The following is a 25,433-nucleotide window of genomic DNA, read 5'->3' on the forward strand; positions in this document are numbered from 1 at the left end:
AACCCTACCCAAAAACTTAGGGGGTATCTTAGATTGTTCTATCATAACATATAAAGACTGAACAAGTTCAAAAAACAACACAAACACATTATATGTAATAATAAATAAGAAGTGTGACCTATATATGTAACACATCAACCATCCATTTAAATAGCATATGTACTAAAGTGCAATATACCAAAACAAAAAAGATATGCTTCCAACATAAAACCTCACAGAAACTGAACAGCAAGAAGCAACAGCAGACCTACACTACAGTAAAAACAAAAAACTTAATTTTTCTTAAATATTTCTAATTTTTCTGTATTTGGTACACTAAAAGTAATATTTATTTTTTTTTACACAGAAATGTCCAGTACTTTGGAATGGCGTGAGGAAATGTCTGAAGACAGTGATGCTAATGGTAGACACTTCTCTATATAAGCATATATCATTACTTTATGTGTACTTAACATCTACATGTTTTTTTAACAGACCAAACAAACATTGAAAATAATGTAGCAAAAAAGACATTAGAAAATACTCTGCAGCACATGGAACAAATAATTGACATGCTTATGGAAAATTTCAATCTTTTGAAAAATGTTGTGGAGGACCACATAAAAGAAAAAAAATACATATCATTGTCCCATATGCACCTGTTCCCCATCTCCATGTCCCAGTCAACTATCCCCAAACCCTCAACACCAAGAAAAACGTTTTGATGAGACTTCCATCCCTTCATCCCCTTAAATCCATCCTCTCCAATCCCCTAATTCCCCTGTATTTGTGTTAGTTTCTGCTTCCTCGTCTCTTTCATACATTTTATATCTGTATATAATAAAACAATATTATGTGTGTTTTAATTCAGTCCTTTGTGTCTTATTTTTGTTTTAAAGGTAGTTAAGGTGTCAGCGGACAGCACACCTGTTCGGGGTGTCCGTAATTAACCAAAATGGAGGTGTCCTAAGGACACTATACCTGTCCGTACTGTCTGCACGCAAGAGCGAACTGTCCTTAGAACACACTCTGTCAGGAATGTCCGCAATTAACCTAAATGGAGGTGTCCTAAGGACACTATACCTGTCCATACTGTCTGTAGAACATCTACGCACCACACCAATAAGTCCTACGAACATCGTGCCTGTCCGTAACTGTCCGTCTCACGTGTGACGCACTTTTAATTAGTTTGCGGACCCAAACACTGTACGTAGAACACCCGTGAGCATGTGCACAACCGTTCCTGTGCATTTGGTGTCCTGCGGACACACGTTCCCTTCGCTGACGTGTTCATGACATCATCATGTGACCGCACCCATGCTGAGCGTGTGTCCTGATGTGCGGACACTGTCCGGTTCCCCGAACATTTTAAAAGTACTTTTTTAGACAATCCAAAGTATTTTACAGTAAAAATTCACCATTACACATGTCCCAGACAATGACCCTGGCTTTCTACATACTTTTTGGAACTTTTTGAGCCTTTTTGGGGTGTTCGATCTACCCGCGGACATCACAGCTGTCCACGGAGCGAACACCAGAACCCCTATAAAAGGTCACATGACAGAGCTGATCTTCATTGTGTGTCTGGCAATTGCAGATTGACTTTTGCTGCCTTTGCTGCTCTTACTGAGATTATCTCATCAACCCTGATGGCATCCATAGCTGCTGTTGCTACATCTGCCTCAGCACCACCCCAACCCCTCCACCACCACCACCACCACCACCACCACCACCTCCCCAAGGGCCTGCAGAGGAGAACAGGCATGAGGATGTAGAGGAGGATGAAGAGGGTGAAGAGGATGAGGAAGTCCCTACTATCAGCACTCGTGGTGAGTCTTGGGTGTGGCGGTTGTTTACCATTCATGGTAACGTACCAAAAGCATGTGCGAACAAGGTCACCTGCAACCAGTGCAAAATGGTGCTGAGTCGTGGGAGGCCCCGTTCGTACAGCTTTGGTACGACATCCATGAATCGGCACCTAAGGTCATTCCATGGTGGGGCCGTTCTCAAGGTTGTACCTTGTGATCAACGTAGTAGGATGAGTTCCTCTACCACATCCTCCGTTTCTGCTCCTCTCACCACAAGAGACACTCCTGTGGGAGAGCGCATCCCTCCATCTGCCTCACAGGCCATTTACGATGCTGTTGACCCTTACGTTTCTAGGGTCACAATATTGTGTATGTACTGCAAGGCAATACTGTGCAGGGGGGAGAATCTTAAAAGTGCTTTCGAGACTGTGGTCAAGGAGCATGAGAAGGTCTGCTACCTACCTAAATAAGGCCCACCCAACATCTTCCTCTCTCCAACTGCCCTTTCTTATCCCAGTGGTCGGTGTTCCTTTCTTACCCTCCTTTCCCCTCCTCTCCTAGTGTGTCATGTATAAAAAACCAAAAAAAATATAAAACAAACCCCCCCCAAAAAAGGCTCTTTTCAGAGCTGCCTTTCACAGTTTAAAAATAGAAGTGGCAAATAAATGGAGCAGAGCCCTGTGCATTTTTGGAAGTGCGTGGACGGCGCAGACATCTAAGATTTTAGGATGCTGCCCTAGCAAAACCATTGCACTTTTCTCTGGGAGGAAGTGGTGGCTCTGAAAAGAGCCATTTTTTGTGTTTGAAAAACCTCAAATGGTCAACACCTACTCCAGAATCGATGGCTGTAATTCCCAAAAAGGTTACAATGCATTTTGTACATTTCTCAGAAAAATCTGATTGCCAGCATAAGTAAGATGGACCCCATCTCTGCGAAAAAAGTATGTGCTACGAAACATAATACTTTCATTGTGAAAAGAGGACATGCCAACATCTCTTAGAAAGGCACAAACAGCCTTATTGACATTGCGCCTCGCTTTCTCCATGTGTGGACCAAATGAAGAAGAACGTAGCCACATTTGTCTCTGCTCAATATGAGAAAAATTACTTGGGAATTTAGAAACATGTCCATGACCTTCCCAAATCCTTCTTTCATTGCAAATTGCAATGAAATTCCAGACGCATGTCCTAAACTTTTCCCTCCACAATTAATTATAATTATGTCTGGATGATGCTCTGTCTCCAAAGTAGCACAGAGAGGTACTAAGTCCATCCACTTCATTCCACACACTCCATGCCTGTGCACTGCCACATGAGGGAATCCAAGATCTGCAGCTACTTCAGAGCGTTCTGCATGCACCTCCAACCAATGTATCCATGAGTCTCCCAAAATCCAGATAATCTTTTCTGAAACACACAGCCATAGCTATCTGTTCTTCTCTCACGAAACAGACTTTCTGACAAACTCTCTCCTTACACAACACACCAAGTAAACTTTACTGACCAATCCCTTGCTCTGCTCATTCTCATTTGCATGCTTCCCCACCCCAAAATCCCCATATGTAATATGTGGTGTCCACGGACTACCGCCATGTCTGTGGACACATGGAAAATCTGAGCGTGGTGAATGTAAATTTAAATAGTGTGCCCCATTTCTCCTTTGAGGTTGGCTTTGAAAAGAGCCTTTTTTGTTTTTTTGACAGACACCTGTTATTTTGTATTTTTTTGGGGTTTTTTTCTTACTTTACTCCTAAAATCTTCACATAACCTTCTCCAAAGCACCCCTTACATTCCAAAAAGAATGGCTTTTCCCATAAAAGATAAGGAAATGCCATCTTCTTTAAAATAAACAGCATTACTGGAATCAATATTCTCATTATTACAGCAGAACATACCAGCTCTAAGCATGAAAGCACACATGCCTCGGTTGATTGCACACCTAGCAATGTTTTGCTGAGGACAAAATATAGAACTATTGTCCCATATTGCCCTAGGTGCTAATCCAGAAAAAATTACTGGCATTTGGAAGGATGCTTATTACTGCTTGAACAAAGTTTTCCAAATCTGCCAATAAAGTATGGGCACTGACATAGACCAAATGGAAAGCACCACATGGGGACTGTTCATCCTGCCCTTCTCTTCACAAACTTGTACAATTCCCTGTACATTACAATCAAGCACAGTGCTCCACACCACCTCCACTTCTTTAATATCAAAATGGTTTGCCACATGCCTGCATTGAGGATACTGCTGTAAACCATGCACAAACATATCTCCAAGCACCAACACCCTGACTTTCTCCACCTTTGCCATCTTCAATATGCACAGTCTCTTTCAACACAAATCCACAACCTCAACATCTGATTGGCTGATCCCTACAGTCCCTTTTCCATGCTGGATTTGCTGGAAAACCCTGGCTGTGACACGGCCTGTCCGCGGTGTCTGCGGACCGTGTAACTCTTAGACAGCCCTCTACCCTTTCCACTTCACTCTCTCTGCCATTCCCTCAGTGGATACAGCTAAGCAGTCACACAACCATTCACCCATCACATCCAAGACCTCTACATCTAATTCCATCATCATAGTTCAGCACTTCAAATGTACTGTTCATCACTCTGAGTACAAGTCTCATATCATTGGAAAACACGGACTACAAAAACTACTGTACAAGTCTCAAGATGTCTACTTGCAGCTGCATGCATATCCACATGCATGAATACAAACTACAGGTATGCATATTTTCTGCACAGTACATGTACAACTCTTAAGAATGCATATAAACAGAGTAACTGCCACTTAACCTGTAGAACCTATAAAATGAACTTACTGTCATTTTTCCCATCTGCTATAATCAATTGTCACTTGCAAACCTGTCTGCTATCTTTTTTTTTTTTTTAACACACACAGCTATCTAAAAAATTAGATTAAAAGATGGGATAAATAACAGTATGATTGTAGAAAAACACTTAGTAGTGTATTATAAAGTTACACACAGCCAGGATAAGGTTATGCACCATTATACACTCACACAGATAGACACGATCATTGAAAAGCTCCCAGCTCAAATAACTCCACTGCCTGTAGATCACATCCTTCTGCTTTATTACCCACACCTTCATAAATGCATACATTCCAATGCTTTTCTATACAGTTTCTGCCATTTACCTTATAAAAATTGTTAAATAAGTATATCATTATTTCTTCTATCTCCTAACATTCAATAACACAGCCTTAAGAAAGCAAGTGAGTTTCATACACTTAGTATTCTACTAATTTGCAAAGCATGTTGAACTAACACATTTTAGGTAACATACAAAAGGCTGCACATAGTCAAAGGAAACTGCATGCACACAATATGTTCAGATATCAAACAAGAATACTACAACAAAAACATAAAAATCAACGTCTAAATTAACATCAGTGCTTTAAACACACAAAATTGCTAACTTCTTTCTTTTACAATTGCAGTAAAGACCACTCTCCTGAAAAGCAGCAGCATCTGAAGTACAAACAACAACTCAGAATAAACCTGCTCATTCCACACAAAAAAGTAAGTACAATACTACAATAATATTATTACTGTTTCTCAAACACACAGTGGGGTTGATTCATGGAATTTGTGTGCGGAAAAACTGAGATTTGTTCACCATTCTGCCCACAAATCCCCATTTGTTAAAGAGGGATTTGCAAGCATAATGGCACACAAGTCCCTGTTTTTCAGCGCACAAATTACATAACTCAGCCCCTAGAATGTTAGTATTGCAGAAGAAAGAACTTTTTAATTCTATACCATTAGATTTAGTATTAGTAGTATTAGTGCTTCTCCTCACCACTAGCTTGCTTTCTACTGTCATCTGAACCCCAGTATAGTAACACACAAATACAATAATAGCCTTCCAAACTAGTTGTAGCTGCCCAATACACAATCGCACACCACCACATACATCCTTACCATCATACTAGACACTCATGCACACAGCACACATACATTACAGAACAGCCAACCCATACCTTCTTTTTTTTTTCAACAGACCAACCCCAAAGAATCCCTACCAAAAAGCAAGTCCATAGAAAGCAACGCAGAAGTAGAGCAAATGAAAATAAAAGTCTCCAAAATGAGCATCCATCTCTAACAGAATTTGTACAAAAAGTTCAAACAAAAGATCTAATAAGAGTCATTAAGCGAAACAAAACAAGCTTCCAGTACAAACGATTTCCCTCCTCTTTTAAAATGTAAAACGAAACGGAAAGTGATTAACAAGAATTCAGCCACCACTGCTGCTAACACTGCTCCTATAAATCTTGATGTAGTGGCAAGTAACCATACCAAAAAAAAGTATTTTAGAAAAAATGTTCCGACACAAAGTCCTTCAGAATCTTATAAAAATAGGAGAGAAATCATGCACAAAAACCTACCAGAGAAAATTAATCTTAGAAGCTCTCATAGTCAGTGCAATCCTTCTCAAAAGAAAGTATTTTTTTGTGTGTTAAACAGAATGAAACCACTAAAAAAAACGAACTACTAAATTACAAAAAAGACTTTTCAATAAACGGAATGACAAAAAAAATAACTTCTTAAATCTGTGGCGGTGAATGGAGTCACACCACGAGCACAGAAACATATTACAATGAAGAAGCATACAAACAAGAAAACAAACAAAATTGCCATACATAGCAGTGGACAAGGGTATGAAAAACTTAATAATACCATAATGAAACAAGAAATACTGCTTACAAAAATATCCCCAGAAAGCTCAGTATCACCTCTCTATTCGACTGAACCAGAACTTCCAGTATACAAATGGCTGTGCACGTCAATGTGTAACATTGACAAATATCTTTCAAATCTTTACGCCAGTTGCTCAATCAGTATCTGAAAGGCAAAGACAAAATCAAATGAAACTACTATAAAATATGGATACCTGTCCAGTGCGCAAATACACAGCACTACAAGGACATTCATTAGCCTGCATTTCAGGACCTATTTGCAAAAGCACCTTCCATCATATCAAAATGATATCAACACATCATTCAACTATAAGAAATCTAGTCCATAAACTGTACTATGCTAGAAGTCCTGCTTTAGCACTAGCCAATTTAAATAACAATCTTCTACCTGGTACAGCCAAAGACCTACTCGAAGAAATACAGCATATCCAGAGAAAATATTTTGGAAGTGAAAGCCACTTACAAAATACAATAGCTTTACAACAGGCTAGCAACAATTGTACAGATGGCAACCTTCTACTACACACATACAAAAAAGAAATACTAACATTTAAAAGTATATCCACTGACGTACCAAACCGTGTGTGTGTGTTGCCGCAGAACTTTTTATAAAAGTAACACAAAAACTGTAGATGTAAAATACAAAATAGAAGACAATGAAGATTCCAAATGGTTTGAATTAGCTCTCTACCTTATAGCAGAAAACAAATCTGAAATAACTGACCCCTCAATACTTTGCAGTTACTGCACTACAAAACTTGACGACAACCAAACTCCTTCACGTGCTATCACAAATAACTTTGAATTATTCCCACTACCAAAACCCCTGCAACAACTCAATTTATATGAGAGCATCATAATTCAAACAGTGCACCCATTTCAAGCAATAATACGCCTTCAACCAAAAACAGCAAAATTACCTCCCTCTGAATTAGTGAAAGGCATTAGTGGCAAAGTAGTTTATTTACCATTAGATCTGAAAGAAAATGTGCACACTCTGGGAGTGCAACGTCCAATAGAGCAATCTTTGTCTTAGTAAATGGTGTACCTACAAAAGACAAACACATTTGGCAACAACGCGTAGATGTACATAAAGTTAGACAAGACTTCCAATATCTAAAAGACAATAATGAATACTACAAAGAAATTAATATTGAAGAAAGCCTGAGGGAAACCACTGAAATAATTCAAGAGTCACCAGCAACTGGTCAATTTGAACTTCTTGCTACAGTAGCCAATATTTAAGACCATTGTACAATTCATCCATTACACTCTAAAGACACCATAGATGATGCACTAGAAATGTACCAAATTGGACAAACCAAAGGATCACCAATCAGCATATGAGAAGAAAGTATAGAAGCACATGCTTTTCCTCTACTCTTTCCTACTGGGAAAGGAGTAAGATTTGATGATAGACCCACACGGATAACAGCATCAGAATACTGCTCATTACAAATGTATTCTGAAGATATCTGATTTAGACAAAATGTGGAATACATATTCCACCTCCTCTTTGAAAGTGAACTAGCAACTCTATGCTATGGAGTTGCACATACATTGCTATCAGGTACCCACTTTCAAAATATGTCAGCTACACAATTACTACAAAAAGTGCAAGAAAAAGATGGTTTTACAATCAAGCATTACAAATCTGTTGGCCGTTTTGTGGTACTAAAGAGTACTGGTTCTGACCTCAAAGAGATGTGCGTTGTATGATAAGAAACCTTGGCCCACACACATGGTGTGTTACATTAGGTTGTGCAGAATGTGCATGGAAGGATTTACATGATTTCCTACGCATATCAAACAAAAACAAAACATAATACCTGGAGAACTTTGCTCTGTAAATCCCATTAATGTTTCAAGATATTTCCATCACCGCTTCATTGCTATTCTGCACTTTATTTGTAATAAAACTGTTCCTCCCCTAGGAGAAGTGCAACACATCTTTTGGAGAAAAGAATACCAAGCCAGAGGAGCACCACATATCCACATGCTTTTATGGACTAAAGATGCTCCTAAATTTGGTCAAGACCGTGATGCCACTGTTTTACAGTTTATCGAAAATTATGTCACTTGTGAAATTCCATCAGAAGCAACAAATAGTGATCTTCATGCACAAATTGTACAATTTCAAAGACACAAATGTGGGAAATATCGTCGACACAAATACAAAAACAAAGGGAAATACTACACCAAATGCCGCTTGGGTTTCCCTAGACCAGTTACAGAAACAGGTGAAGTGAACAACTTCATGTCTTCAGTTAGACATAGTGTTAAAAGTAAATCACCTAAGAACACATATTACAGAAAAAGAAGAAGCTAAATATATCAAGGATTACAATGCAATATTTGCCCTCTTATGGAATGCAAACATAGATGTGCAGTACATTGCAGACAATTCCACTGCAGTTGCACGATAAGTTACAGCCTACTTAACCAAAGTAGAAAAAAAAGAGCTTCAAGACCTCAGGAATGACCTATCATCGGACAAAACACTATCTCCGAAATTGTACAGCTTAGGCATAAAAATGCTCTCTCATAGGTAATGTGGCTGCTATAAAACTATCGTTTAACCGGTACTGCTTTGTATGGAAAATATGAAAATATAGTATGGCTAAGTCTTGGTCCTGCTAAATGTAGAAAAAGAGTTCTCAAATCATCCAACGACATAGAAACAATAGCCAAAAATGATCAAAACAGCCAAGACATTTTGAAAAACAATTTACTAGACAGAAACTACCCAAACAGGAGTACCACTTTGGAAACCATGTATCTATACCACATAGCCCAAAACTTCACATACAAAAATATCATAAAACCTGATGAATATAAAGGAAGATACAGAGTAACAAACTGTGAAGGCAGCTTAGTGAAACTTACCAAACAAAGCTTAATTAATCATATCAAATTGTCATTAAAAACTCCTCAACAAAAGAACTATATTACATGTCCCTGCTACAACTTTTTAAACCATGGAGAAAAGAAGAAGAGATATGACTCCTAGGAAGACGCTTTCAAAGCAAATGAAAGCATTATAACCTACGTAAACTTTACACAGTACAAAACAATGTTGCACAATGAACAGCAACACGAAGAAGAACTCCAGGCCCAACTAGATAAGGACACTCCCGACAGTAGTCAACCTTCTGTAACAGGAAGCCAAGAACCGCTGGGATAGCCACTAATAGCAAATGAGACAGAAGTAGCTATGACAGAAGTAGAAACACCATGTCTCATTATGAAGAAGATACAGAAGACTTAACTGTACTTCAATCAAAACTGAACAATGAGCAGCGTAGCATTTTTCAAGAAATAACAAAAGAAATTGCACATGGAGGACAACATGAAAATGAAGAATGTACCTGCCAAAATTAAAAAACACTATCTCAGAAATTGTACAGCTTAGGCATAAAAATGCTCTCTCATAGGGAATGTGGCTGCTATAAAACTATCGTTTAACCGGTACTGCTTTGTATGGAAAATATGAAAATATAGTATGGCTAAGTCTTGGTCCTGCTACTTTACATCAGTGGTCAAGCTGGTTCAGGCAAAACATTCTTAATCAAAATTCTTCAACAATTGACAAACAACAAACTGTCAGCTGTTGTAACTGCCCCCACAGGTTTAGCTGCATACAACATAGGCGGTGTCACTTTACACCGATTACTACTCCTTCCAGTAGAACACCAAAACAAATTAGACTATTACAAACTTTCTACATAAGCTCCAACCTAATGTTGGCTTTGATTCACCTCAGATTACAAGTACTCAAAACAAACTACAAAGAGCTCTTTGGAGGAAAACACATTATTGTTTTCAGAGATCTTCAATTGACACCAGTGAAAGGTGAACCTATTTTTAAAACCTTAGGACACAAACTCTGTCGTAAAACTGTTGGCAGCATAGGAAATGTCAACCTCTGGCAACATTTCCAATACAGAGAATTAACGGAAAACATGCGCCAGCCTGCAGACCTCACATACGCCAACATTTTTAAAAGTATTAGAGTTGTTGTACTATCTCAAAAAGCACAATCAATATTAAAAACCCAGCACATCCATGCACTGTATGGCCATAATTCATGTGCTACTGATGTCATGGAAAAATGATCACACAGAAATGTCACATGTATGTCCTTGATGCCAACTTTTGCAAGCTGTTCAAAATTCAATGTCACAATGCTGAAAAAAGAAATGCAACCAATAATTGAATTCTGCACCACAGATAAACTGGACGTACATGTTATGACACTACCCATGTGTCAGCAAGCAACAACAAGACTAAATACATTAGAAAACTCTATCTCCAGCACAGCTGGTATTGAACAAATATTACACTTATCTTTAAACTGTGGAGTAATGCTTAAATGTAACCTTTACGTGGAGCAAGGACTAGTTGATGGAGCACTTGGTACAGTTGTTGGCTTTCAAACATACCCATGTGACAGCATTCAGTTTGTCAATATTCTCTTTGACAAACTATCAAAAGTAAAAAGGATAGGACGTTCAACAGCTCGATTCCTTCTTTTCAAAGACATGTATGTACGCAGAGAGCAATTTTCTCCAACTCTAGCATACGCATTCACAAATCACAAGGTCTTACCATAGATAAAGCATTGATAGATATTGGGAACAGAGTCTTTAAAGAAGGCATGAGCTACGTAGCACTATTACACTTATGTACGCTTGACAGTCTATTTCTAATCAACTTTGATGCAAGCAAAGTAAACGCTGATATTCCTTGCATTTTAGAATACAATAGACCACATTCACTGTACGCCCCCATCTAAAAACCTATCCTGTTCCACAGAAAGGAAAACGTTGTAAAAGAATACTTCAAACAGAAATGCAACAGGATCTCAATGCAAATCCTCCAAAGAGAGTAAAAGAAGGTAATGTTTCATCAATTACTACAACCAAAGAAGAATCTACTACTCAAAGTAACTGGGGTACTTCTCCAAAGAAGCAATACACACTCTGAAGAGATGACTTGGACACAGAACTATCTTGCCCATTCAAATGTTCAAATATAACTGGTGTAAGTTGCTACGCAAATGTAGCAATAAATATTCTATTCCAATTGCCACCAATTGTTGACATTTACCTACACAATACAGACTAGTTGTGTTTCAAATGTTAGTCCTTCATAGAAATGCTAGCAACAATCCTGACAACACATACAGTGTTCATGAAATAAGATGAAAATTGGACTACTGTGCTGGAATGGTGAAATTCACTATAAACTCACAAGAAGATCCACAAGAATGTCTATGTACTTACTACAAGTACTGGAAAACAAACACATACCTATAAATGAAATCTTCCAGATTTCATACATGTGGAAACATACATGTACCCTCTGCAACAATGTGGCACAGGAACAAATTCCTAATGAATGCTTTGTGTATGTATTCATACCCAACTGGGAATCTGTTCCATTTCAGCAACTTGTACAAAATGCAAACCATAGCAGATTATGTACTACCTGCAATTCAGATAATCGCTCCACCTTATAAATACAAACACATAGTAAAAACATAATACTAATGCTTTTACATTACAATGCAGATGGTACCAAAAACAACTGCAAGCTGACTGGATTCACACATGGTCAAATATCACTTGGTAAGAAAACCTTCACAACAATAGGTATAATCTACCACGCAGGAGCCACAACCAATGCAGGTCACTACACTGCATATATAAAAAAGGATTGTGGATGGTTCAAATGTAATGATAGTACCATTACCCTAAAGCATAGATTACCAGCAAATCTTATAAACGCTTATTTGATCTCCTTAAAACCAAAATTTAATAACTAATCTGTACATAAACATTAACAAAACTTCAATTAGAAAACTCTAAACAGTTACAATAAGCCAACAGGTATCTAACTGCCCCAAGAATCTGCAACAACCCAACAGATAGATCAGCAACTTGAGAATATAAATAAAAAACTATAACCAGTTACAATTCGAGAACAGGTATCTAACAATCTGCAACAAGCCAACAAATAGAACATTAACCAGAAACACTGGTAAACACTGAAACAAAGAAAGAAATGTACTGTACCATAACAAAAAATGTTTTTTTTAATCCAACATGGATTTTTTTTCCCACAGACCCAATGATTTAAGAAACAAACACAGAAACTGAGCAAATTGCACAGTTCACTGGTTTGTAAACGGCTAAATATGGGGGTTGAAATAAAGCAGAAATGTCTACTATGCAATGTAATAAGTCTTTATAAACTATCTAAACTAACATGATCTTTTCTTTTATCACAGAAATTGAAAAAGAATACCTGCTCCAGTTACCCAAGTCATGAAAAAAATGTATCCAATCACAAAAAATCAAACAGCAAGTATATCATTATGCAACTCATAAATACTGCTCCATAACACAACCATTGAAGCAAACATCTAACCATACACCACAATACAAAATGTTTACTTCCATGGATATTTTATACTGCAGTACTTGGTACCAAACTCTACAATCTTAATGACATGACGTAGCCAAAACTTCACATAAAAACTATACAAATCAAACAATACACAAACTGTAGATTTGCAAAGATTTGATAGATGTTTGATTCTTCTGCCATGCACCCAAGACACTAGGCCCTGGCCACAACCACCGCAGTATATCACACCCATAGATCACACCCATAGAATCAAACATATTAACTTGCTATATGGGCTACTGCATTGCATTTTTTTATATCCGCGATGATGAACACATCAGGGGTGCCTGCCACCTAAACAAATACAGCATTTGACCCATCTCTTACTCCCCCACCCTCCCCAAGCACTTTTACACACCAACACACTTGCCAAAGTTTTATTTCTCCCCTGTTTGTCACCACAATGTCCGCTGAGGTCTGCGGATCCAAGATGGCAAACTGTTTTCCAAAAATCTGACGCACCTCACGCTTCACCCCAGCCAATCAGCGTACACGTCACACGTCCGCGGAGTGAACACCGATTAGCCAATCGTTGTCCTGTCCATGAAGAGAACAGGGAAATGTGTCTGCGGAGCGGACATAGATTACACACATTTTTTTAGACCTACTTTTTTGGTCGTTTTAAAAAAAAATTTCCATCAAATGTACAAAAGCACGCTTTCGGGACCAAGCCGTTGCTCATGCCGTAAAGTTGGTGCAAATCCGTTCAGCGGTTTGAGCTGTAGGCATGAGCAAAGCTTTTTCCCCCATTCACTCTATGGGAAAAATACATTTTGGGACCCCCCTATAACTTTTCCCCCCTTGGACTAAACCTCACCAAACTTTGGAAATGATTTCAGAGTGGGCCATATAAGTTTCTAAAGTTTGGTGAGGATTTGTCCAGGGGGAGCGTAGTTACAAGCCACCCAAAAAATGCTCTTCCCATGGGATTAGCTATTTACCCATATCTACATGGCCGCTACCGCATGCCATGTAATATATATAACGCAAGGGTATCTGGGCGCATTCTTGATATCCATCAGTTACAACAGTACAGAGTAAAAATTTAACAAAGCGTTGTTAAGTGTGTTGTCACAAAGAAGTTAAGGTGAACATAATGAGTACCATAAACAATTTGGCATATTTATATGAGTTGACAATCATTACAAAAAAAACATTGAGAAGTAGGTCAGTACAGAAGCAGGCAATGCCGTTTCGATATGAGAGGCAGTGTTTATAACTTACCACTCTTGTTGGAAAAGCCAGTTTTTTTTTTCTTTTCTAAACGTCCAGTAAGATGGTTCTGCTCTTAAGGTCAGAGGCAAGGAATTCCAAATTTTAGCAGCTTGGACTTGGGAAACTTGAACCTCCATATTTTTGTAGTTTAAATATCGGTATGTTTACGAGAAGGGTATGAGTGGACCGGGTAGGTCTTATGCTGGTGTGTTTTGCAAACTTGTCCGAAAGGTATTTTGGCGCTGTCTAGGACAGGCGCTCGTGCGTTTGTGAGAGAGTTTTGAACACTAACATGTCATGCACCGGGAGCCAGTGGGCATTACGTCTGGCAGCTGATATGTGGTTGTTCCTCGGTATGTTGAGAGCCACTCTCAGTGTGTAATTTTGTACACCTTGGAGTTTTTTTTAAGTTCCGTTTGTTGGTTCCAGCGTATAGGGCATTGCAGTAATCAAGTTTGAAAAGAATGAGGGCTCTGGCCAGAGTCATGCAGCTCTCAGAAGACAGGAAGGGTTTACAGGCAGCAATACGTTTAGAAGTGTAGGCAGTTGCTGATGCAGTCACATTAACTGGTTTAGTTAACTTAAGGGCTGAATTCAGGTAAACACAGAGCATTTTAACTTCTTTGGAAACTTTGATGTTATTGTTATCAATGTTAAATGACTTAAACTGGGCATTCAATTTCTTTAGTTGGTTCTGAGAACCAATGAGAAGTAATTCAGTTTTGTCGTTGTTAGGACAAAGGCCATGGATGGCCATCCCCGCCTGAATAGTTTGGTACGTTTCATTGAGTTATTTTTAGTCTATTTTATAAAAGCCAGTGATGGGAATGAGAATGTGGGTGTCATCTGTGTAGTTAGTGTGGATGACACCCAAATTGTCTAGATGGTCAAATAGTGACAATGCAAAAATGTTGTATAGGGTGGGCGAGACACAAAATCCCAGAGGGATGCTGCAGTCCACTGAGGCTGGCTCGGCCGCAGCTGACGGTGCGAAGACCCTCATAGTCCTATTGGAAAGGAAGGATTGAATCCATTCCGATGCTTTGTTGGAGAGGTGCATCGCCATGGTAAGATGGCTGCAGAGGACTTTATAGTCGACCAAGTCAAAGGCTACTAATAGATCTAGAAGGAGTAGGAGAGCTAAGTTTCCCTTATCTTTAATTTTGTCCATTTGCACTTTGAGGTTTATCAAGGCTGATTCAGTTCTGTGTCCTAGTCTGAAGCCTGATTGCTGGAGGCCTAAGAGATTGATTCTAGATCATTTTGTATTTGAAGAAAAGCTGCCCTGTCCAGTATTTTAAGTAGAAAAGGAACAGTCATGATGGGTCGGTAGTTTGTGGGAATGTTAGGGTCCGGTGTTGGTTTCTTTAGTAGGGGGAGGACACAAGCATCTTTCAGATTAGTTGGAACAGTTGGATTCAAAAGATCTGCAACTGCGTCCTTAATGACTGAGGCTGGCCAAATGTCGCTCTGACACCTAGATGTTTTGAGGATGGATATGTTTTTTTTTTACTTCAGTGACAGTTACTGCTGGGAATTCAAAGATCCAGTTTTGGGTGACTTACATGGGTTTAGAAAATTGAATATTAGGTGGTAAACTCAGTTTTCTTACTTCAATTTTAGTTTGGAGGAGTTTAATTTTCCCCAATAAGGCATTCTGTATGTTATTGCACCAATTAGCGTCTTTAGTGCAAGATTCTTGTAGTGTCACTGGTGATTCTAATTCGCGGAGTACGCCAAACAGTTCTTTGGTGCCAGAATTGGTTTCCATGATCCTTTCATTATAAGTGGAGCTTTTAGTCTGTAAGATGCCCGTTTTGTAATTATTGTAGCCGGTGGGGAATGTTTCTTTATTTAAATCTGTTGGGTTACTTTTCCAATGCATTTGAGCTGCTCTCTTTTCACTACGCAAGGTTTTGAGACTAGTGGTGTACCACGTATTTAGATGTGCAAGCGGTTTAGCTTTGTGCAGTATGAGTGTAGCTACTTTATCTATCGCTTGTTGGATAGTTTGATTATACAGTTCAATCAAGGCAGATGGGTCAGAAGGAACTGTTCCGAGTTGGTATTGCTAGTGATGGGGAGCAACAGTGGCAGTAGCTTCTCAGCTGCAATGTTACGTTTGCACCTTGTAGCTGTTGATGGTGCTTGACTCAGGTCAGTGTTTGCAAGGGGTTTGTCCTGGATCATGAAGCAAATGACATGATGGTCTGACCAGCCACATGGCATGTTGGAGAGGATCTTTGTGTCACAGTTAAGATCAGCCAGCCAGTCAATGTTTCTACCGCTGCAATGTGTGAGGTAGCAGCCGCTTAGTCATGGTTAAGTTGCTTAACTCATATGTAGAGCAGTTTTTGGGCGGCTTATATCTTTGGTGCCATTCGACGAATAATGACCAAACTTCACAAAAAATGTATATGGCCACCTCAGAATGATTTTGGGGGGGTGGTTTCATCCACAGGGGGCTAAGTTATAGGGGGGGTGAGGAACCTAAGGGCGTCCTCACTTCTTTTCCTTTGGTATCCTCTTCTCAGGTGGTCAGAGAAAGGCCATTGCTTTTGGATCCCGACCTTGGGGGGTGGATATATGCGGGAGAATCATTGGGGGTGAGGAGACATGGTATCTCTCCCCCATTTCCCTTGTTACCTCAAACCCTCCAACCCTCAAGCCTTTATGGGCTTTTTGTCAGCCTTTTTTCTGTCAAAATACTCTTTATGCTCCTGGGACGAATAAGAGGACAACTAAAACCACACATCCTCACTTTGTGAAAACAAACGTTTATCTACCCCAGCCAAGTACTAGGATGATGATGATGGGGACAACAAGAGCAGAGCAGGACTACCACTTTAATGTTGAGTGGCCTATTCCATTTTGGCAGGAAAACTGAGGCGGGAGCATTATGTAACGCTCACCTGGTATCCACTGGGACGTCACTCACCCTGTTCTGACCTCTTACGATCTCAAACCCTTCCCTTGAGGCTATTCTACTGGAGACTGGGGCAGAAACACAGGATTTGTAGAGTTTAACTCCCTATCATCTGTGTGCTTGAACCCCTTCTTCCCCGGGGTCCAACCCTTCCCTTTGATCCACAGCTCACCTTGTTTTCTTTGATAGTGAGCATTGATTGATGCGGGCTCATTGCTGACTAGTTACTTCACTGGCAAGAGTCCGACAGGTAAGTATAATGAGTCTTTTGAACAGTTCTCTAACTTCGTTCCTTTCCTTCCTTAGATGATGGCCGGCGTCCGGGGATGGTGGCGTGCTGCTGAGATGAGTAGCTCTGAATGTATTTGCATTGAACAGAGTTCTTTTTCTGTGCCTTTTAGGTGCCGCAACGTTTTCAGCGTGGATGCCGGTTATGAAGAACAAATGCAGTGGGTAAGCACAGTATGCGGCGCCTCTAGATGTTTCCACGCTAACCTGGAGTGTCTTTTCCCTCTTGCAGATGGATGAGAAGTTCCGGAGACAGAATTCCCCCAGAGCAGCTGGGATTCAGGTAAGCGTTTGAAGCTCGTACAGTATTTAAAAATAAGCGAAGATTTGCAGAATGCTTACTAATGCCTTTTTTCTGTTCTTTTCCCTTTTCCTTAGGAAGCTGCGTGCCGGGATGGGAATGACACCGCCGAAGATGCCCGAAGAACAGAAGGAGCGATGAATGATGGGCAGAAGCGCCGCAAGGTAAGGCTGTTCCTAACGGTGTTCTTGTTCTTGTTCTTGTTCTTGCAGGAACTGAGCACAGAAGAAAGATGCAGGCCTACTGGAGATCGATCCGAACACGGCGAGTGTCACACTGCAGGTGCAGAAAACGCAAAGCATGTTTCTCAGCCTGGGTGTGGCTTAAATGGTCTGTGGGTATCCCAGTTGTCTCTGGGCTGAACTGCACCCAAAAGACTAGACCGCACATGCAGTTCCGGGAACCGAAATATGTGGGGGCATCCATCTTGTCCCCATCAATGCACTACATGTCCAATCCCCAATGTTATCCTATGGGAGTGAATGAGTCTGGTGCCACAAGCGCCAAGTCTGACTCCAAGTGGGTCTTTGGAGGGATGGAGAGGCCCTTGAGGGCCATGTAGGTGATCGTGGCCTGGCACCAGCCTGACATATTGGAGGGCTGGGGACATGAGGGGTGGGAATCATGACACATTAAAAGCTGCAAGCCTGAAAGAAAGAGTCAGCTGTGGAAATCGAGTCAGCTGTGGGAGGATGCACACTAGCTGCTGTGTGCAGTCAGACCTCTCCGATTTGGTGGCGTGGCAGGAGAAGCACTTGAGACCAGTGGAAAAGTGCAGAGAATGTACTGCGGGAAGTGAAGGCACAAGAAGCTGGAGGCCGGTGGCAAGCTGCAAGTAGGAGGCCAGCAGAACCAAAGGAAACAGTTGTGCGAGTCTTGGTTCAACATGGAAGTACTGCTGGGCGTGTGCGAGCTTCAAGACTGCTGGGAGAAGACGCAAGCGGCCGCACGGAGAGAAAGAAGCCCGTGCTGGAGTAGGACCTTGTGAAGAGCTGCAAGACCGACCAGTGAGTGCAACCAGGAAGGGGGAACACCAGGCTTGCATGCAGTGATAAAAATAACCCTATGGCCATTAAAAGAAGTGAAAACAAGGCACTTTGAATGTCAAATGAAGTGAATGCAAATTCAAGCATTTTGAATGCTGAACGAAATGAAAGCAAGTTGGGACACTCTTCCATCTTAAGAGGAGTGAAAGAAAGATTGTGAATCTGACTGAAAGGAAGTCTTTGAACTGAAATGAAATAATGAACTGCACTGACTGAAACAAGTGCTAGCAAAGCCAAAAGAGCACAATGAGGTGTATACATAATATGAAAAATCCAGCATTTGTCCAAGTGCACAGGACTGTACATGATAAGGAAGCAAGCACTGGCACAAGCAGAGGAGACATAAGAAGGTGTAACAAGTGCACGGTGGCTAGACAAGCTATCATATCGTGTCAGTAGAGTGTGGCACGTGATTGAGATACACCTAACTGCTGAGGAGAGTCAATTGAATGGTGTTAAAGGGAAAGCAGTCAAGGAATGGTACCGGTTGCGGGACCAAGCCTGATTTGCATATGGTCTTTCCCCTTCTGTAATGGCTTGGCAGATGAAAAAGGATGGTATGGAGGGTTGCCAAGAGCAATGCCAGAGGTTAAGATTCATTCGAAACCTTCCAGCTATCACCTCTTTGTTTTCGCTTTGAAGAACTTGAACCTGTTCTCTGTGTCTGACTCATGATGCCTTCACAAATTTGTCAATAGTGGGATGTGGTTCAACAGATGCAAGTTGGGGTACCTTAACATTTGAAAAGCTAAGTTCCAGAGCATCAAAGCCTTCAGTAGCCAGAAAGGGCACTATTGGGTTTGATATTTGCAGCAGTAGGGAAGATATTACTCCCCTCTGCCCCGGTAAAAGTAGAATACTACCCACTGATCTGATTCTGATTCCACCCTCAAATACCTACACCAGATTATCTCCCACATCAGGACTAGCTTGGAAGTTCAGAATTAATGTCCTAGCATGGGTTATAGATCCAGGCTTCAGGGATGACATCAAGATGTTGTTACAAAATCATGGAAAAAATCTCTTCAAAATCCAACCAGGGAATAAAACTGTACAAGGGGTGCTTGAGAGAGCAGTGTTCCCTAGGATAAAGGAAGAGGCCGGGAAGGAATTAAAAGATTAAGGTACCCAAGGCTTTGGGGAGGCTGATAAGACACCAGACACCCCTCAAGACCCCGAGCCCAGAAGGGTCAAGGAAGAAAAAACAGAAACTGTTCCTGACCGAGTCTTTGTCCAAATTAATGATCCCTTGTTGGCTGAAGCCTTTTTCGCAAAATGTACCCGAGCAAGAGGGCTGTGAGAGGAGGACCTTTTTACCAAGGAGCCACCACTTCAGAGGGCCTAGTAAAAACCAAGTTAGTCATCCATAATAACTATAAGCAGGTGGTCTGAGAAATAGCCCATTCCCATCTGACAGGAGGTCATCTCGGACAGAGAGAAATTCAAGCTCAAATTCTAAATATGTTTTACTGCCCTGGAATTCATGCTGATATAAAGATATTTGCACAATCTGCCAGAAGACCAGTACACCCATACCATCACCAACCCCCTTACAGCCACTTCCAATCATTGAAGTCCCAGTCTCAATAATTGGGATGGACATTGTGGGCCCCTTGGAAACTTCAAAGTTAGGGAACACCCAATATCCAGAGGTCTTTCCCCTTAGAACCAACACCACCCAACAAATCTTGAAACCCCTCCTCCCTTTTTTCCAAGAGTAGGTTTCTCAAAGGAAATATTGACAGATCAGGGTTCTACATTCATGAGCAAACTCATGGGGAAGTGAAAGAACTTTTACATATTACCACCAAGTACCTCTGTATATCACCTGCAAACAAATGGCCTTGTCGAAAGGTTTAACAAGACTCTGAAAACCATGTTATGATAACTAGTAGAACAGGATGTTAGGAATTGGGATCAAATGATACCTTGGGCTCTATTTGCTGTAAGGAATACTGCCCAGGCTTCTAGAGGATTCTCCCTGTTTGCATTTCCTTATGGGCGGGAACCTCGAGATATCCTAGAAATGCTGACAGAAACCTGGGAGGAGAGAGAAGAAGCCCCAATTCCACTCTACCAGACTGCAAACAGACTAAAAGAACACATGCAGGTAGTTAAATCCTTAGTTCAAACCCACATGGCCAAGGCCCAGGGACAGTAGAACACCTCATAAGACAAAAAGGTTACCTTAAGATCTTTCTCAATGGGCCAAAAAGTCTTGGTCTTGTTCCCCACTTCTGAAAAAATATGAATTTCCAAGTGGCACGGACCATATGAGGTATTAGAACAAATGGACCCTTGTAACTATAACATTCCCCAACCTGATTGCTGAGTAAAGACCCAGGTATATCATGTGAATGTATTAAATGAATGGAAGGAAAATCTCACAGAGTCTACTCCCACTGTTCTATCCTGCCTATTGCCTGAAGGCTCTGGTAATAAAGTCCTAATTGAACCCGAACTCAGCAACAATCAAAAGCAAGATCTCTATGACTTCATACTCCAATTTCCCCAATGTATTTAGAGAGGAACCAGGGAGCATGACATATCTACCATCATATCCGTACTCCTGAAGGCAAAGTTGTTCAATTAAAACCATATATATTACCAGAATCTAGAAAGGTCACCATCATACAGGAAGTCAAATAAATGATTGAGGCTAATATCATTGCGCCATCTAAAAGCCCCTGGTCTTCCCCCATCATAATAGTGGCAACACTTGATGGGAGCTGGAGGTTTTGTATTGACGTTGGAAAAGTTAACACCATCTCTGCTTTTGATGCGTCCCCAATGCCTCACATTGATCACTTAATTGACCAACTGGGTAATGCTGTCTATCTCTGTACCATACACCTTACGAAAGGCTACTGGCAGGTTCTCTTATACGGTCGTGAGAAGGAAAAAACTGCCTTTGGAACACCCATAGGTCTGTTTCAGTTTAAAGTCCTCTGTTCAGGCTACATGGGGCCCCTGCTACGTTCCAATAGTTGATGGACAAAACATTACAACCATACTCTGATTTTTGTGGCACATATAAAGATGATATTGTGATACACAGTAAAACCGGTATCAGGTATTAATATCGCCACATATAAGGTCGCCGTAAAAAATATCGCCACGAAAATGTTGTGGCGATATTATTTGGATGACCATATATGTGGCGATAGGGGCAAAAAACTTATTTTTTAAAAAAAAAAAAAGAAATTTGGGGGTTGCGGGGGTGTCCCCCGCATGTTCCATGCAATAATGTCACCACAAAAAAACGACAATTTTTTGGCGATATTTTTGTATGGCGATATTTTTGTGGAAATATTATTACATGGAACCGTAAAACCTGGGTCACTGTTATCTCCACACAGTCATGAGAACACTGAGAAAAACAGGTTTAACAATGAATCCCAAAGAATGTAAATTGGCTCAATCAGCAGTTTGATATTTAGGGTTCTTTGTTGGTAATGGCTCTGTACAACCCGAACAGGAAAAGGTTAAGGCCATACTTGACACCCCCAGACCAGTAACAAAGAAAGACCTTGGAGCCTTTTTAGGTTTGATTGGTTATTATTGCTGATTCATCACAAATTTCTCAAGCAAGACTGCCAAACCTCCGGATTAATTGAAAAATGCAGAGTCCCAAAAGATCAAGTGGGATGAGGAAGATCAACATTGTTATACGACATTCAAAGAAACTCTTTTGTCAGAGTCACATTTTAAAAGTAGTAGATTTCTCGAGAGAGTTCATCATACAAATGGATGCTTTATTAATGCCATTAAGAGCGGTTTTCTCTCAAAATCATGATGGACTGGAACACCCCATACCCTACATTAGTAGGAAGCTGTTTCCCAGAGAAAAAAAACGACTCCATTATTGAACTGGAGGTGCGTGCAATGAAATGGGCCATACTCCATTTGAAATATTACTTGTTGGGATGCTAATTCAGATAAGTCACTGATCATTCCCCTTTAGTACGGCTCAGCCAAAGAAAAGAAACAAACTCAATAGTTATGCAGTGGTTCTTCGACCTCCAACCATACTGTTTCACAGTGGCACACCAGAAGAGTGAATACCAGGGAGTCGACTTGATCTCCTGGTTTCCCTGTGAAACATTGAGGTCCAACCCGCATAGGAGAAGGGTATGTGAGGAACCTGAGGGGGTCCTCACTTCTTTTTCTCCCGTAATCCTCTTCTCAGGTGGCCAGGGAAAGGCCATCGCTTTTGGATATCAACCCTGAGGTAGAATATGTGAGGGAGGATCACCTGAGTGGAGGAGACTTGGGAAGTGGGGAGAGGACGTCCTTAGGTGAGACATGGTGTCCCACATTTCCCTTTTACCACAAACCCTCCCTCCCTCACGCCTTTATGGGCTTTTGTCAGCCTTTTTTCTGCGACTCCCCTAAAGCATTCCACAAACACCCCAACATGCTACTGAGACAAAGAAGAGGACAACTAAAACCACACATCCTCACTTTGGGAAAACAAATGTTCATCAACCCCAGGGCTAGGGAGAGGAGGACAACAAAAGCAGAGCAGAACTACTGCTTTGATGGTGAGCGGTCTAGTGCTTATTGGCAGGAAAAAGGAGGCGGGAGCTTTAAAAAGCTGGAAGCCTGAAAGCAAGGGAGTCAGCTGTGGAGATCGAGTCAGCTGTGGGAGAACGCCCACGAGCTGATGTGTACAGTCAGACCTCTGCGACGTGGCAGGAGAAATGCTTGAGACCTGTGGAAAAGTGTTCGGGCAAGATACAGGAGTTGTGAAGGGTAAAGCCAGGAGTCACAAGCAGAGGGGCATCAGAACATCCTGTACCTCTGGCAACCCTTAAATTGGCATTAACACATTAACAACTCAATATCTGATAAAACAATAATATCACACAGCAGTATTAACCCTCCTCCTTAAAATAAAAATGTCAGTATAGGAATGGGCACTTACTCAAATGTAAATCATTGAGGAAATGCATGTTTGCAACAGTTTGCAATACTCAATTTAAACCTTTGCAAACAATATTTACGTTGAATGTGCAAAACAAACAAATGTGTACATTAAGTTAATAAACTTACTCCAAGAATGTTAATAAACAATGCAAAACCTTGTACTTCATGAATGTTTGCGTGCTAGTAGGCCATATAAAATGTATGGTTAGAAAGGTTTGCAAAAGGTATGTAAATAAATTAAAAAGAATGTGCACATTTATTTTTATTAGAAGGTTATCAAGTATATACATCTTGTGCAAAGGAACTATGAATTACTTTTTGTATGTGCCCCAGCAAAGGCATGTCTTCAAAACAGTATCCGAGTGATTGATCGATGGTGAGAATGCACATACAGCTTTTGCATTCACATCGCTTAGGACAAATCCATCTTGATCATGAAGGCTATTTTTCAAAGTTATTCTATACTTTTATTCGAGTCACCCTATGCTTGGGAATGCAAGACTTCGACATCACAATTACAATTCATAATATGGCAAATCACAATAGTGTTTTTTTCAGTGAAGCTAGTCTGTCTAACACAGCCATGTTTAACAACACATTATTGGGCTAAACTTACATGAAGGTACATGTGGATTGAAAACACAAAGTCCCCTTTGCTCCTCCAATTCTGCACCTACTGCTTTTTGTATATCTTGTTTTTTGTATGGCAAAGATTCACACACCACAAATATTGTAAACAAAATGTTAACTTCAGTATGAAATTTGAAGTATGCATTAGGTTGGGCAAGGTTTCTAAATTTCATTTTTTGGATCCATGAGGTGTTTTGGATTTTACCAAAAGTAAATCAAATGTTTATTATACAATATAAATGTGTATAAACCTTTTAAACTTAGTTTAAGTTTTACAAACAGTTCTCCGAATTATTAAACCATTTTTTTTACATGCTGTGTGTGAACATTGTTGTTTGTGTCAAGCATTCATAAAACGTGTCAAGCATTCATAACACTTAAATGTATAAGCGGGTATCAACTACCTTGCAGGAGCAGAATCTGGAAAAGTATCTCCTTGCCAGTCATGGTGCATTGATCAGCAGCTGGTTCTCTGAACAAATGTTTCAATTACAATTTGCATCCTGGCTCGAATGTTAAAAAAATATAATTATATAGATCCAATTGGGTGCCCTGCAATGAAGAGAAAAATACACTTGTAAATTAAAAATAAAATATATACACATAGAAAGTGCAGTGCATTGTTTGGGTAGATACTAAGGAGTACTCAATATACACCCATACAATTTGTTAATTGAGATTGGCAATGTCATTTGCAGATCTGCATGCCAATGTGTATTACCTGTAACAGCATTTTTCAAACTATTTTATTCTTAACATTATTTTACACTGGTTTCATGGGTGGCCAGCAACAGATTGTTGTATATCACTTAAAGTCAAGTCAAACCTTATTCGGATTGACATGTACATCCGATAAACTCATATTACTTTTTAACCAATAACATTTTAACAAAAAGGCAACCATTGAAAATTCAGGTAAACACAATTCTAAAAGCAAAGCATATATTTAAATATAGTGATGAAACTCACAACTGCAATATTAAAGCCTAATTAATTCACCAATAAAATGTCTACCATGTTCTATTGCACCTTGCACAAAATAGTTTGAAATGCACAATTGTTTGTGGTTAGGTCAGAACATAATTAAATGCTCAATATTCATAACAACCACA

At 40.2% G+C, this 25,433-nt stretch overlaps 1 protein-coding gene across 4 annotated transcripts in view; it reads right to left on the reverse strand.

Moving 5' to 3' along the window:
* The window catches only part of LOC138452040 (B-cell receptor CD22-like), a 926,478-nt gene that overhangs the window by 476,708 nt on the left and 424,337 nt on the right, over window positions 1-25,433 (reverse strand). For all 4 annotated transcript variants that reach the window (XM_069604949.1, XM_069604947.1, XM_069604950.1 and 1 more), the window contains exon 2: window positions 24,726-24,873. In XM_069604949.1, coding sequence (XP_069461050.1) covers window positions 24,726-24,768 — 43 coding nt within the window. In that variant the 5' untranslated portion in view covers window positions 24,769-24,873. The remainder of the gene's footprint in view (window positions 1-24,725; window positions 24,874-25,433) is intronic.

The sequence above is a fragment of the Ambystoma mexicanum genome, chromosome 1p, assembly GCF_040938575.1.
Source record: "Ambystoma mexicanum isolate Mex_15411 chromosome 1p, UKY_AmexF1_1, whole genome shotgun sequence".
NCBI classification, from domain to species: Eukaryota; Metazoa; Chordata; class Amphibia; order Caudata; family Ambystomatidae; genus Ambystoma; species Ambystoma mexicanum.